General features: G+C 43.5%; 1 protein-coding gene across 1 annotated transcript in view; it reads left to right on the top strand.

Annotated features, from left to right (window-relative positions):
* The window catches only part of LOC122927338 (hydroxysteroid 11-beta-dehydrogenase 1-like protein), a 99,080-nt gene extending 91,654 nt beyond the window's left edge, over positions 1 to 7,426 (top strand). Inside the window, exons 5-6 of the mRNA XM_044279087.1 lie at positions 864 to 1,029; positions 7,187 to 7,426. Coding sequence (XP_044135022.1) covers positions 864 to 1,029; positions 7,187 to 7,391 — 371 coding nt within the window. The 3' untranslated portion in view covers positions 7,392 to 7,426. The remainder of the gene's footprint in view (positions 1 to 863; positions 1,030 to 7,186) is intronic.
* The last annotated feature ends 8,720 nt before the right edge of the window (positions 7,427 to 16,146 follow it).

Genomic DNA, 16,146 nt, shown 5'->3' with positions numbered 1-16,146 from the left:
TGGCAAAGGTATGTGAACCGAGTACAGCGCTTGCCTATTGACGGAATTCCAGTAGAAATTAATGGAACGGCCACTCCCTTCTTTGCAGGGGGTATGGGGCCCCCATTCTCATTATCGTTTGGGGTCCCAGTGCTAGGACCCACAACGATCTAATAGTTATCCCCTGTCTTGTGGATAGGGGATAACTTAATCTAACCAGAATACAATTTATGCATGTATAAATTTGGTAAATTGTCTGTCATCAACTTTATGCTGCACATACTAATGGCAGAATAAAGTACAGACAGGAGAGTTGATTTCAACGGTCTGTCATTTATAAGTTAAAAGTAAGTGGTTGCCGAGAACCGACATCACAATCATTGCAGACTGGGCCTGGAAAAGAGTCCCGGCCACCTGAGAAGAGTCATGGTTATTCATGAATTCCTGCTTTCCTGCCCACCTGCTGATGACTGACAGTCTTCTACCTAGTTTTCTCTCTTTCTTTCTAGGAGAGAACTGTCATTTATCAGCAGATGGGTGAGAGAGCAGGAGATTATGTATAACCAGGACTCTTCTCAAGGCCTGGGCTGCAATGATTATGATGCTGGTTCTCAGCAACCACTTACTTTTAGCTCATGAGTGACACACCAATGACATCAGCATTTCTGTCACTATTTTATACTGCCCTCAGTGAGATCAGCATAAAGTTGATGACAGGTTCCCTTTAAAAGAATTAGCATTACTATTTCAGAATTGTAGTTTTTCTGCTGTATTTTGAATAATGCATTTATAAAAAATTATGAAAAGTATGCTAGAAAAAGTTCTAGGTTCTCTAATTATCAAAATGTTCTTCACCAATTATGTAAATGTATGTGTCACTCTAGGTAAGATTGCAACTCCATACACCACATCATATGGTGCATCAAAATTTGCCCTGGATGGTTTCTTTGGTTCACTGCGACATGAGCTAGCCATGCAAAAGATTCCTGTCTCCATCACATTGTGTATCTTGGGGCTAATCGATACTCAGTCAGCCATGGAGAAAGTAAAGTAAGATGGGGTTTACATGGTTCAATTTTGCACGCAATTTGATTGTTTATAAGTAATGATACATACTAGTTCTGTCAAAGAAATGAATCTTACATTGTAAAAATGTGACTCTTTATGTAGGCTGTATTCTTTTGATTGCTCCAGGCAAAGTGAACTCTTCCATTTACACCCTAGTATAGAGAAGATTTTCCTAATCGGTTTCTATAGGGAAATTGTTACATCCAGTACAAATTTACTAAATTACAGTAGATATCTTTGCTGTTCAGTTGTTTACAAGTCATGGGACTCAAAAAGCAATATGTTTGCAGAATTGTACAGCATAAACACTGTGGCCTCCTCGCAGCTTGGTATTGCAGCTCAGTCTCATTCACTTGAGTGTGATGTCACTGGTCTAGGAAGAGGCTGATGCACTTCGTGGACAGGGATGCCGAGAGTTGGACTGCCACTGATCAGATATTGATGATCTTTCCTGATGATAGGTCATCAATATTAAACCCTAAAGACAACCACTTTAACCACCTCCCGACCGCCTAACGCACGGATGCGTCCGGAAGGTGGTTGATTCATTCCTCCTGGACACATCCGTGCGTCATCTCGCGATAGCCGAGATTTCCTGTGAACGCGCGCACACAGGCGCGCGCGCTCACAGGAACGGAGGGTAAGCGAGTGGATCTCCAGCCTGCCAGCGGCGATCGCTCGCTGGCAGGCTGGAGATGTGATTTTTTTAAACCCCTAACAGGTATATTAGATGCTGTTTTGATAACAGCGTCTAATATACCTGCTACCTGGTCCTCTGGTGGTCCCTTTTGTTTGGATCGACCACCAGAGGACACAGGCAGCTCAGTAAAGTAGCACCAAACACCACTACACTACACCCCCCCCCTGTCACTTATTAACCCTTTATGAACCACTGATCACCCCATATAGACTCCCTGATCACCCCCCTGTCATTGATCACCCCCCTGTAAGGCTCCATTCAGAGGTCCGTATGATTTTTACGGATCCACGGATACATGGATCGGATCCGCAAAACGCATACGGACGTCTGAATGGAGCCTTACAGGGGGCTGATCAATGACAAGGGGGTGATCACTTATATAGACTTCCTGATCACTTCCCTGTCATTGATCACCCCCCTGTAAGGCTCCATTCAGACGTCTGTATGATTTTTACGGATCCACTGATACATGGATCGGATCCGCAAAACACATACGGACGTCTGAATAGAGCCTTACAGGGGTGGGCAAAGGGGCACACATTCCAAAAAGCACCTTTAGGATTTCGCAGGCCATTTTTTACACATTTTGATTGCAAGGTACTTCTCACACATATGGGCCCCTAAATTGCCAGGGCAGTATAACTACGCCACAAGTGACCCCATTTTGGAAAGAAGACACCCCAAGGTATTCCGTGAGGGGCATGGAGAGTTCCTAGAATTTTTTATTTTTTGTCGCAAGTTAGTGGAATATGAGACTTTGTAAGGAAAAATAAAAAATAAAAAAATCATCATGTTCCGCTAACTTGTGACAAAAAATTCTAGGAACTCGCCATGCCCCTCACGGAATACCTTGGGGTGTCTTCTTTCCAAAATGGGGTCACTTGTGGCGTAGTTATACTGCCCTGGCAATTTAGGGGCCCATGTGTGTGAGAAGTACCTTGCAATCCAAATGTGTAAAATGAAAGGTGCACTTTGGAATATGTGCCCCTTTGCCCACCTTGGCTGCAAAAAAGTGTGACACATCTGGTATCGCCGTACTCAGGAGAACTTGGGGAATGTGTTTTGGGGTGTCATTTTACATATACCCATGCTGGGTGAGAGAAATATCTTGGTCAAATGCCAACTTTGTATAAAAAAAATTGGAAAAGTTGTCTTTTGCCAAGACTTTTACCCAAACCATTTTTTTTTTGCCCAAACATTTTTTTTTATCAAAGACATGTAGAACAATATATTTAGCGAAAAATTTATATATGGATGTCGTTTTTTTTGCAAAATTTTACAGCTGAAAGTGAAAAATGTCATTTGTTTTGCAAAAAAATCGTTAAATTTCGATTAATAACAAAAAAGTAAAAATGTCAGCAGCAATGAAATACCACCAAATGAAAGCTCTATTAGTGAGAAGAAAAGGAGGTAAAATTCATTTGGGTGGTAAGTTGCATGACCGAGCAATAAACGGTGAAAGTAGTGTAGTGCAGAAGTGTAAAAAGTGGCCTGGTCATTAAGGGGGTTTTAGCTAGCGGGGTTAAAGTGGTTAAGGCATTATCATCTTGCCCTGCCAACAAAGCCACTTCAGAATAAACAAGTACGTACAATCTAAAGGATCTCATACATATTGGTCTATTGTTGGCCAAACCTGCCAAGAACAGTGTGTTCGTCCAACAGTTTACTCCAGACCCTCCCTCGACAGATGATGTCAGGGTGTAGAAGGATTAGGCAAAGTGAATATTTTCTCTCGTTCCTTTTGTCATCCCAGGAGATAAGCTGCTGCAAGAGGTATCTGGCAGTGGCTTTCTACTCTCTCCCCACATGCAAATTGAATGTGTATGTGTATGGGGGAGTCCGGAGGGAGTTAGGAGACATTGTTTAAAGGGCCATTCACATGGCCTGATGCAAAGTGAAAGAGTATTTTTCTCTGAAGTGCTGCACCTCATTTTCTACAAGACAGGTATTACATTTCCCAAAAATTTCTGATTTCTGTGAATCCAAAACCTTTAGGATTTGTCTACACAAATAGCTTAAAATGGCTGCTGCCGGACACTAATTTTTAGATGCAGAAGAAGGATCACGTGACCTTGGGCAGCGGCCCAGCAGGCTTCACCATAGTGTTTTCCAGAGAGGCTATAGTCGTGAGGCACTGGTGACTCATTGGATGAGTCTTAGCTACTATAAAACAGCCCAACCAGGAAATGGTGCTGCTTTATGGTAATAGACAGAGGACATCATGCAGAGAATGAGATAGAAATACACAGAATACGAGTAAGTAGTGGATTAGTGTCAGTGAGTGTGTTTCATAGTGAGAAGAACAGACAGATTTACAATAAATTGATAGATTTTAGAGAAGATAGCAGACAGACTCAGTCAGTGTTAGTGTGTTAGGCGAGCTCATTCAGACATCCATTACGGTGATTGAGTACTGTTGTAGCTATACAATTCAATCGTCATCGCTTCATTCATAAATCTTCAGTAATATTAATCCTGGTGTGCCTGCTGATACAGACATCATTCATTGTTTTGCGTATTAGATAATAGTGCCACCACAAATTGTTATATTATTCTGTATCAAGCATTTATTACAGTACATTATATTTCAGTCTGTGTCCAAGTGACTATTTTTAAAACAAAAAGTCTTAATTTTAATTTCAATTATGGTGCTGATAACATGCCACTGCTTGCTGATATAGACATCATAAACGAGATGTCACTCACTGTTCTGAATATTACCATACATATTATCTATTAGTGCCATTAAAAATTCAAATTTTGTTCCGTGTCAAGCATTTTTTACAGTGATATTATACTGCAGTGTACAAGTGACTATTTTTTTTCAAGCAGGTTTTCATTTGAATTAAAATCCTGGTGCTGACACATAGCATTAACTGTCAGGGCCAGCATGAAGGAGGAATAGGCAAACCAGGCAATTGCCCAGGGCCCCCATCCTCAAAAGGATTCCTTCCAGTGGAATCAGGGCCACATGGGTGCATCAGTTTACAGTGGGGCATGGGAGACTGTGGCTGCCTTCCTTGCCATTCAGCCTTATAGACCACAGACAACAAGGCCTAAAGCCCATTAAGAAGTAGAATGGTGCAGAAGGTCTCAAAATCATCATAACCTCTATCGTAATCTTTAATACTATACATAGGCACTAAATGGGGGGGGGGGGGCGGAGGAGCATTATATATACTGGAACCACAGGGGGGCATTATATACACGTTACAGGGGGCAATATATACTGGCACCATAGGGAGGGATGGATGAGCATTATATACTGGCACCATAGGGAGGGACGGATGAGCATTATATACTGGCACTACAGGGGGGACGATGTAGAATTATATACTGGCGCTACGGGGGTGAACCGAGTAGCATTATATACTGGCAGTACAGGGGGCATGGGCGAGCATTATATATGTACATGTAAAGTGTATGTCAGGTCTTTAAATGAATGTCGTGGCAAGGGACGATACTTTTTGGAGGTGCTCTGCCTCCTTCATCAGATCAAACAATGGCTCCATTATGCCAGGTTTGTAGCAATAAACCAGAAATGGGAGCCAGATGAAAAACACACCAGACAGGAATTGAATCAAAATCAATCAATTAAACGTGAGGTGTGATTGAGAAGTTAGAAGGATAATTTGATGTATGCAGTAGGGTGATATTCAGACTTCGTGTAGTGAACATACCTGCAGTATAAATAACAGTTAAGGAGGCTCAATAATGTGAAATGAAGTGAGAATAAAAGATTAAGAATAAGATAATAAAAGAAAATAATTGTTACACAAAACTGTAAGTGAAAAATAAAAATCGAAAGTATAGTGTATTTGCATACACAAAATTTGACATCATGTATACTTCACATCTATATTTTTCATTTCATTCTTGTCTGCATTGATACTGCTTCATGTTTGACTAGTTAGTTTACTCTTCCATTGTTGCAATCCACTGTCACACAATGACCTTTCTAACCTAATTTATCCAACGCAGTTATAGTGTTATGGTTATTTGTTTTGATGTAAACATAAATGGAAATATGTGTCAACTATAAAATATATAAATGAACCCTTCATATAGGGGTTTTGTTCTTTTTGGTCATATTATTTTTAGTGTTTTTGTTATTGTTTGAGTAAGATTGGGAATTTTTGTTTTCTGCAGCAGCCCCTGTCTTGGAAACCTTGGGGTCAATTTTTGTTTTACTAAGGCCTCTTTCACACTACCATTTTTTTTTTCCATTTTGCGGTCCGTTTTTTGCGTTCCGTATACGGTCCGTATACGGAACCATTCATTTCAATGGTTCCGCAAAAAAACTGAATGTGTTCCGTATGCATTCCGTTTCCGTATTTCCGTTTTTCCGTTCCGTTGAAAAGATGTCCTATATTTGGCCGCAAATCACGGTCCGTGGCTCTATTCAAGTCAATGGGTCCGCAAAAAAAACGGAACACATACGGAAATGCATCCGTATGTCTTCCGTATCCGTTCCGTTTTTTGCGGAACCATCTATTGAAAATGTTATGCCCAGCCCAATTTTTTCTATGTAATTACTGTATACTGTATATGCCATACGGAAAAACGGAACGGAACAACGGAACAGAAACGGAACCACAACGGAAGCAAAAAATGGAACAACGGATCCGTGAAAAACGGAACGCAAAACACTGAATTCAACATACTGTAGTGTGAAAGAGGCCTTAGGGAGTGGTAGTTAAAGGAACAGGAAAAGAGGAGAAGGCAGAGAGTCAAGCAGATTCAAACTGGAAAGCTAGGGTCTGGATGATGTAAAAACAGGTGCAGTAGGAGTAGATATAGTGCAATGACCTGTAGCTAGTGATAACAGAAGAGGGTGTGCTACAGTATGAGAAAGATTGAAAGCAGATATTATGGAAGAAGTAGAATTGAGTGTATGGGATTGAAAGAGGGTATGCAAATCAGCTCTTAGCAAGCTCTGCCTCTAATGCCACCATATGTTAGGTAGCTACCCTATAAGTCAATGTTCTACATTTTAAACAGGCCTTGAGACATGACCTGGGTAATAATCAAGCCAGCACCTCATCTGCAAGTTATCCAAGTCATGTCTCAAGGAATTCAGTCCAAAGTTTAGGAAAACTTTGAAGTGCATCGAATCCGAATTTCCTCATACTTTGTGGCTACACATGTTACAAAGTGAATGTAAGAAGCCCCGGAACACAAGATCACTAGAGATGAGCAAATTTCCGGTTATGAGAAGACTCCCCTGCATAACGGAAACGGGATGGATCCGTTATGCAGCCCATAGACTTCTTTTATGACGGAGTGAATAACGGAATGCCTCTGAAGGCATTCTCCTTCTCCAGTTTTTGAAAACTAGTGAAGTACAGTATGAAAGCATGTTTGATTTTCGATGGCTGCACAGACAGATTCTTTGTATTTCCAGAACCTTACTTAATCTTGTTCTGTTTTTTTAAACAGAGATAAGATATCCATGCCTGCATATCCTGCCCAGGATGCAGCCCTGGCAGTGGTGTCCGCTGGAACAAGCCGAGTAGAGGAGATGTACTATCCCTGGTATGTAAGGCCACTCTGCTTTTTCAGAGATTGGTTTCCACAAAGCAGAGCCTGGGTGATGCAGAAGTCATACCAGTTCAAGCCAGAAGAGACATTGGTATCATTGTGATTATAATACTTTAATAAACAAATGTACTGATCAGTTATTGTTGCATATTTGTATTTATGTGCATTTTTCTGCAGAGCATAATAAAATGATATATCAGAGTGTGTACAGCTTTGATAAAAGTAGTAGGGCTTGGAATAATTGGAGGCCTGCTGAAATAATGACAGTGATTTCAAAACAGCATCTATCATGAGTTGTACAGAGAGTTTCCATTCAGTGTACTAAAATGACCCAACACTCCCATTCCTGCTCCAATTGAGGTACTGATGTTACCATGGCAACTGCTGCTTTCTGCCTCCAGCATAATACAACTTCTGGGTCTGATGTGACTTTGTACAGATATCTTCACTCTTGCAGATCCATTATGCTTTTTGTATGTAATGAATATTGTCATGAATAGATATCGTATACAGTACTACACTTTCACGATGACAGGTTCAGACGTATTGGGACAGTAACCCAATTTTCATATGTTAGCCATTCAAAGAAAATCACACTGGTTTTGATAGAGAATTTCCAGGATTTCAATATGTGGTTGAAGCATAGACCACTAAAAACAAAGTTCCCTTCTTTTGAAGTGCTTTGCCAGGCCTTTCCTGCAGCCGTCTTGGTTTGCTGCTTGTTTGTAGCTCTTTCTGCTTGCATTCCGGTTGAGGTCTGTTGACTTATTCAACCATTAAAGAATATTCAATTACTTTACTTTTGAGTTTCTTCTGTAGCTTGTTTATACTGTGAGACTAGAGCCATTCTGTCTTTTTTGCAGAATCTGAGTAGAAAGTATAACTCTATACAGTAGAGAATTCATCCTGCTACATCTGTCTGTAGTTACATCATCACTAAACACCAATAACCCAATTACATTGTTGTAGAAAAAAACGGTGTGAAAGCAGCACTAATATACCATCCAGACTTCCTTAGGAATGGTCAGCCAGTCAGCAAACACCGATCCTCTACGGTTGCTCCTTAGATAATTCAAACATAATCGACGGCAAGGATTTCTTTAATGTTTAAAAAGAGTTCATAAATATGCACAAAAAGTGCCAAAGATGGAGCAACATTTCGACTATAACATAGTCTTTCTCAAGCATAATATAGAGTTAACCGTAATGTCATATATAGCCTAAAAAGCACCTCCCCCATCTCAATTGACCAATCCATATTGTGACATTATTATTAGGTCATGATTACATTCAGTGTTTACCAATCAAATATATCATATAAATAATAGTCATGACAACTGACTAGGGATGAGCGAACTCGAACTGTATAGTTCGGGTTCGTACCGAATTTTGGGGTGTCCGTGACACGGACCCGAACCCGGACATTTTCGTAAAAGTCCGGGTTCGGGTTCGGTGTTCGTCGCTTTCTTCGCGCTTTTGTGACGCTTTCTTGGCGCTTTTTGAAAGGCTGCAAAGCAGCCAATCAACAAGCGTCATACTACTTGCCCCAAGAGGCCATCACAGCCATGCCTACTATTGGCATGGCTGTGATTGGCCAGAGCACCATGTGACCCAGCCTCTATTTAAGCTGGAGTCACATAGCGCCGCCCGTCACTCTGCTCTGATTAGCGTAGGGAGAGGTTGCGGCTGCGACAGTAGGGCGAGATTAGGCAGATTAACTCCTCCAAAGGACTTGATTAACTGATCGATCTGCAGCTGTGGATCATTGAGCTGCTGATCCTCAATTGCTCACTGTTTTTAGGCTGCACAGACCGTTTGTCAGTCTCATTTTTCTGGGGTGATCGGCGGCCATTTTGTGTCTTGTGGTGCGCCAGCACAAGCTGCGACCAAGTGCATTTAACCCTCAATGGTGTGGTTGTTTTTTGGCTAAAGCCTACATCAGGGTGAAGCTGTCACACCAAGTGCATTTAACCAGCAATAGTCTGTTCATTTTTTGGCCATATACAAAATCAGGGGCAAGCTGCGCCTGTCACCAAGTGCATTTAACCCTCAATGGTGTGGTTGTTTTTTGGCTAAAGCCTACATCAGGGTGAAGCTGTCACACCAAGTGCATTTAACCAGCAATAGTCTGTTCATTTTTTGGCCATATACAAAATCAGGGGCAAGCTGCGCCTGTCACCAAGTGCATTTAACCCTCAATGGTGTGGTTGTTTTTTGGCTAAAGCCTACATCAGGGTGAAGCTGTCACACCAAGTGCATTTAACCAGCAATAGTCTGTTCATTTTTTGGCCATATACAAAATCAGGGGCAAGCTGCGCCTGTCACCAAGTGCATTTAACCCTCAATGGTGTGGTTGTTTTTTGGCTAAAGCCTACATCAGGGTGAAGCTGTCACACCAAGTGCATTTAACCAGCAATAGTCTGTTCATTTTTTGGCCATATCCCAGTCTAATTCTGTCACTAAATCCATACCGGTCACCCAGCGCCTAAATACTAGGCCTCAAATTTATATCCAGCTAAATCTGTCCCTAGTGCTGTAGCTGGGCGAGTTATTTAGTGTCCGTTCAAGCACATTTCTTGTTCTGGGTTGAAATACAATTCCCAATTTAGCAATTTCATAATTTAGTGGTTCCTGCTATATCAGAGCTATTTGAAATCTATCCCAAAAAGGGTATATAATATTGAAGGTGCACATTGGGTCATTCAGAATAACTTCACACACACCCGCTACTGTGTATTTCCAAGTCTAATTCTGTCACTAAACCCATACCTGTCACCCAGCGCCTAAATACTAGGCCTCAAATTTAAATCCCTCTAAATCTCTCGTTACCCACCGCTGTACTGTTGTTGCTGGGCAAGATATTTAGTGTCCGTCAAAGCACATTTTTTGTTCTGGGTTGAAGTACAATTCCCAATTTAGCAATTTCATAATTTAGTGGTTTCTGCTATATCAGAGCTATTTGAAATCTATCCCTAAAAGGGTATATAATATTGAAGGTGCACATAGGGTCATTCAGAATAACTTCACACACACGCTTCTGTGCATTTCCAAGTCTAATTCTGTCACTAAATCCATACCGGTGACCCAGCGCCTAAATACTAGGCCTCAAATTTAAATCCCTCTAAATCTCTCGTTACCCACCACTGTACTGTTGTTGCTGGGCAAGATATTTAGTGTCCGTCAAAGCACATTTTTTGTTCTGGGTTGAAGTACAATTCCCAATTTAGCAATTTCATAATTTAGTGGTTTCTGCTATATCAGAGCTATTTGAAATCTATCCCTAAAAGGGTATATAATATTGAAGGTGCACATAGGGTCATTCAGAATAACTTCACACACACGCTTCTGTGCATTTCCAAGTCTAATTCTGTCACTAAATCCATACCGGTGACCCAGCGCCTAAATACTAGGCCTCAAATTTAAATCCCTCTAAATCTCTCGTTACCCACCGCTGTACTGTTGTTGCTGGGCAAGATATTTAGTGTCCGTCAAAGCACATTTTTTGTTCTGGGTTGAAGTACAATTCCCAATTTAGCAATTTCATAATTTAGTGGTTTCTGCTATATCAGAGCTATTTGAAATCTATCCCTAAAAGGGTATATAATATTGAAGGTGCACATAGGGTCATTCAGAATAACTTCACACACACGCTTCTGTGCATTTCCAAGTCTAATTCTGTCACTAAATCCATACCGGTGACCCAGCGCCTAAATACTAGGCCTCAAATTTAAATCCCTCTAAATCTCTCGTTACCCACCGCTGTACTGTTGTTGCTGGGCAAGATATTTAGTGTCCGTCAAAGCACATTTTTTGTTCTGGGTTGAAGTACAATTCCCAATTTAGCAATTTCATAATTTAGTGGTTCCTGCTATATCAGAGCTATTTGAAATCTATCCCAAAAGGGTATATAATATTGAAGGTGCACATTGGGTCATTCAGAATAACTTCACACACACCCGCTACTGTGTATTTCCAAGTCTAATTCTGTCACTAAACCCATACCTGTCACCCAGCGCCTAAATACTAGGCCTCAAATTTAAATCCCTCTAAATCTCTCGTTACCCACCGCTGTACTGTTGTTGCTGGGCAAGATATTTAGTGTCCGTCAAAGCACATTTTTTGTTCTGGGTTGAAGTACAATTCCCAATTTAGCAATTTCATAATTTAGTGGTTTCTGCTATATCAGAGCTATTTGAAATCTATCCCTAAAAGGGTATATAATATTGAAGGTGCACATAGGGTCATTCAGAATAACTTCACACACACGCTTCTGTGCATTTCCAAGTCTAATTCTGTCACTAAATCCATACCGGTGACCCAGCGCCTAAATACTAGGCCTCAAATTTAAATCCCTCTAAATCTCTCGTTACCCACCGCTGTACTGTTGTTGCTGGGCAAGATATTTAGTGTCCGTCAAAGCACATTTTTTGTTCTGGGTTGAAGTACAATTCCCAATTTAGCAATTTCATAATTTAGTGGTTTCTGCTATATCAGAGCTATTTGAAATCTATCCCTAAAAGGGTATATAATATTGAAGGTGCACATAGGGTCATTCAGAATAACTTCACACACACGCTTCTGTGCATTTCCAAGTCTAATTCTGTCACTAAATCCATACCGGTGACCCAGCGCCTAAATACTAGGCCTCAAATTTAAATCCCTCTAAATCTCTCGTTACCCACCACTGTACTGTTGTTGCTGGGCAAGATATTTAGTGTCCGTCAAAGCACATTTTTTGTTCTGGGTTGAAGTACAATTCCCAATTTAGCAATTTCATAATTTAGTGGTTCCTGCTATATCAGAGCTATTTGAAATCTATCCCAAAAAGGGTATATAATATTGAAGGTGCACATTGGGTCATTCAGAATAACTTCACACACACCCGCTACTGTGTATTTCCAAGTCTAATTCTGTCACTAAACCCATACCTGTCACCCAGCGCCTAAATACTAGGCCTCAAATTTAAATCCCTCTAAATCTCTCGTTACCCACCGCTGTACTGTTGTTGCTGGGCAAGATATTTAGTGTCCGTCAAAGCACATTTTTTGTTCTGGGTTGAAGTACAATTCCCAATTTAGCAATTTCATAATTTAGTGGTTTCTGCTATATCAGAGCTATTTGAAATCTATCCCTAAAAGGGTATATAATATTGAAGGTGCACATAGGGTCATTCAGAATAACTTCACACACACGCTTCTGTGCATTTCCAAGTCTAATTCTGTCACTAAATCCATACCGGTGACCCAGCGCCTAAATACTAGGCCTCAAATTTAAATCCCTCTAAATCTCTCGTTACCCACCGCTGTACTGTTGTTGCTGGGCAAGATATTTAGTGTCCGTCAAAGCACATTTTTTGTTCTGGGTTGAAGTACAATTCCCAATTTAGCAATTTCATAATTTAGTGGTTCCTGCTATATCAGAGCTATTTGAAATCTATCCCAAAAAGGGTATATAATATTGAAGGTGCACATTGGGTCATTCAGAATAACTTCACACACACCCGCTACTGTGTATTTCCAAGTCTAATTCTGTCACTAAACCCATACCTGTCACCCAGCGCCTAAATACTAGGCCTCAAATTTAAATCCCTCTAAATCTCTCGTTACCGCTGTACTGTTGTAGCTGGGAAAGTTATTTAGTGCCCGTCAAAGCACATTTTTTGTTCTGGGTTGAAGTACAATTCCCAATTTAGCAATTTCATAATTTAGTGGTTCCTGCTATATCAGAGCTATTTGAAATCTATCCCAAAAAGGGTATATAATATTCAAGGTGCACATTGGGTCATTCAGAATAACTTCACACACACGCTTCTGTGCATTTCCAAGTCTAATTCTGTCACTAAATCCATACCGGTCACCCAGCGCCTAAATACTAGGCCTCAAATTTATATCCCGCTGAATTTGAATACAATACATTGGGCCAAATAATATATTTGTTGTTGTGGTGAACCATAACAATGAGAAAAACATCTAGTAAGGGACGCGGACGTGGACATGGTCGTGGTGGTGTTAGTGGACCCTCTGGTGCTGGGAGAGGACGTGGCCGTTCTGCCACATCCACACGTCCTAGTGTACCAACTACCTCAGGTCCCAGTAGCCGCCAGAATTTACAGCGATATATGGTGGGGCCCAATGCCGTTCTAAGGATGGTAAGGCCTGAGCAGGTACAGGCATTAGTCAATTGGGTGGCCGACAGTGGATCCAGCACGTTCACATTATCTCCCACCCAGTCTTCTGCAGAAAGCGCACAGATGGCGCCTGAAAACCAACCCCATCAGTCTGTCACATCACCCCCATGCATACCAGGGAAACTGTCTCAGCCTCAAGTTATGCAGCAGTCTCTTATGCTGTTTGAAGACTCCGCTGGCAGGGTTTCCCAAGGGCATCCACCTAGCCCTTCCCCAGCGGTGAAAGACATAGAATGCACTGACGCACAACCACTTATGTTTCCTGATGATGAGGACATGGGAATACCACCTCAGCATGTCTCTGATGATGACGAAACACAGGTGCCAACTGCTGCGTCTTTCTGCAGTGTGCAGACTGAACAGGAGGTCAGGGATCAAGACTGGGTGGAAGACGATGCAGGGGACGATGAGGTCCTAGACCCCACATGGAATGAAGGTCGTGCCACTGACTTTCACAGTTCGGAGGAAGAGGCAGTGGTGAGACCGAGCCAACAGCGTAGCAAAAGAGGGAGCAGTGGGCAAAAGCAGAACACCCGCCGCCAAGAGACTCCGCCTGCTACTGACCGCCGCCATCTGGGACCGAGCACCCCAAAGGCAGCTTCAAGGAGTTCCCTGGCATGGCACTTCTTCAAACAATGTGCTGACGACAAGACCCGAGTGGTTTGCACGCTGTGCCATCAGAGCCTGAAGCGAGGCATTAACGTTCTGAACCTGAGCACAACCTGCATGACCAGGCACCTGCATGCAAAGCATGAACTGCAGTGGAGTAAACACCTTAAAACCAAGGAAGTCACTCAGGCTCCCCCTGCTACCTCTTCTGCTGCTGCCGCCTCGGCCTATTCTGCTGCTGCCGCCTCGGCCTCTTCCTCCGCCTCTGGAGGAACGTTGGCACCTGCCGCCCAGCAAACAGGGGATGTACCACCAACACCACCACCACCACCTCCGTCACCAAGCGTCTCAACCATGTCACACGCCAGCGTTCAGCTCTCCATCTCACAAACATTTGATAGAAAGCGTAAATTCCCACCTAGCCACCCTCGATCCCTGGCCCTGAATGCCAGCATTTCTAAACTACTGGCCTATGAAATGCTGTCATTTAGGCTGGTGGACACAGACAGCTTCAAACAGCTCATGTCGCTTGCTGTCCCACAGTATGTTGTTCCCAGCCGGCACTACTTCTCCAAGAGAGCCGTGCCTTCCCTGCACAACCAAGTATCCGATAAAATCAAGTGTGCACTGCGCAACGCCATCTGTAGCAAGGTCCACCTAACCACAGATACGTGGACCAGTAAGCACGGCCAGGGACGCTATATCTCCCTAACTGCACACTGGGTAAATGTAGTGGCAGCTGGGCCCCAGGCGGAGAGCTGTTTGGCGCACGTCCTGCCGCCGCCAAGGATCGCAGGGCAACATTCTTTGCCTCCTGTTGCCACCTCCTCCTTCTCGGCTTCCTCCTCCTCTTCTTCCACCTGCTCATCCAGTCAGCCACACACCTTCACCACCAACTTCAGCACAGCCCGGGGTAAACGTCAGCAGGCCATTCTGAAACTCATATGTTTGGGGGACAGGCCCCACACCGCACAGGAGTTGTGGCGGGGTATTGAACAACAGACCGACGAGTGGTTGCTGCCGGTGAGCCTCAAGCCCGGCCTGGTGGTGTGTGATAATGGGCGAAATCTCGTTGCAGCTCTGGGACTAGCCAATTTGACGCACATCCCTTGCTTGGCGCATGTGCTGAATTTGGTGGTGCAGAAGTTCATTCACAACTACCCCGACATGTCAGAGCTGCTGCATAAAGTGCGGGCCGTCTGTTCGCGCTTCCGGCGTTCACATCCTGCCGCTGCTCGCCTGTCTGCGCTACAGCGTAACTTCGGCCTTCCCGCTCACCGCCTCATATGCGACGTGCCCACCAGGTGGAACTCCACCTTGCACATGCTGGACAGACTGTGCGAGCAGCAGCAGGCCATAGTGGAGTTTCAGCTGCAGCACGCACGGGTCAGTCGCACTACAGAACAGCACCACTTCACCACCAATGACTGGGCCTCCATGCGAGACCTGTGTGCCCTGTTGCGCTGTTTCGAGTACTCCACCAACATGGCCAGTGGCGATGACACCGTTATCAGCGTTACAATACCACTTCTATGTCTCCTTGAGAAAACACTTAGGGCGATGATGGAACAGGAGGTGGCCCAGGAGGAGGAGGAGGAGGATGAGGAAGAGGGGTCATTTTTAGCACTTTCAGGCCAGTCTCTTCGAAGTGACTCAGAGGGAGGTTTTTTGCAACAGCAGAGGCCAGGTACAAATGTGGCCAGCCAGGGCCCACTACTGGAGGACGAGGAGGACGAGGATGAGGAGGAGGTGGAGGAGGATGAGGATGAAGCATGGTCACAGCGGGGTGGCACCCAACGCAGCTCGGGTCCATCACTGGTGCGTGGCTGGGGGGAAAGGCAGGACGATGACGATACGCCTCCCACAGAGGACAGCTTGTCCTTACCCCTGGGCAGCCTGGCACACATGAGCGACTACATGCTGCAGTGCCTGCGCAACGACAGCAGAGTTGCCCACATTTTAACCTGTGCGGACTACTGGGTTGCCACCCTGCTGGATCCACGCTACAAAGACAATGTGCCCACCTTACTTCCTGCACTGGAGCGTGATAGGAAGATGCGCG

Source organism: Bufo gargarizans, chromosome 1, assembly GCF_014858855.1.
Source record: "Bufo gargarizans isolate SCDJY-AF-19 chromosome 1, ASM1485885v1, whole genome shotgun sequence".
Classification (NCBI taxonomy): Eukaryota; Metazoa; Chordata; class Amphibia; order Anura; family Bufonidae; genus Bufo; species Bufo gargarizans.
Note: the sequence above shows the minus strand (reverse complement) of the source record. Positions and strands in the feature narration are given on the sequence as shown.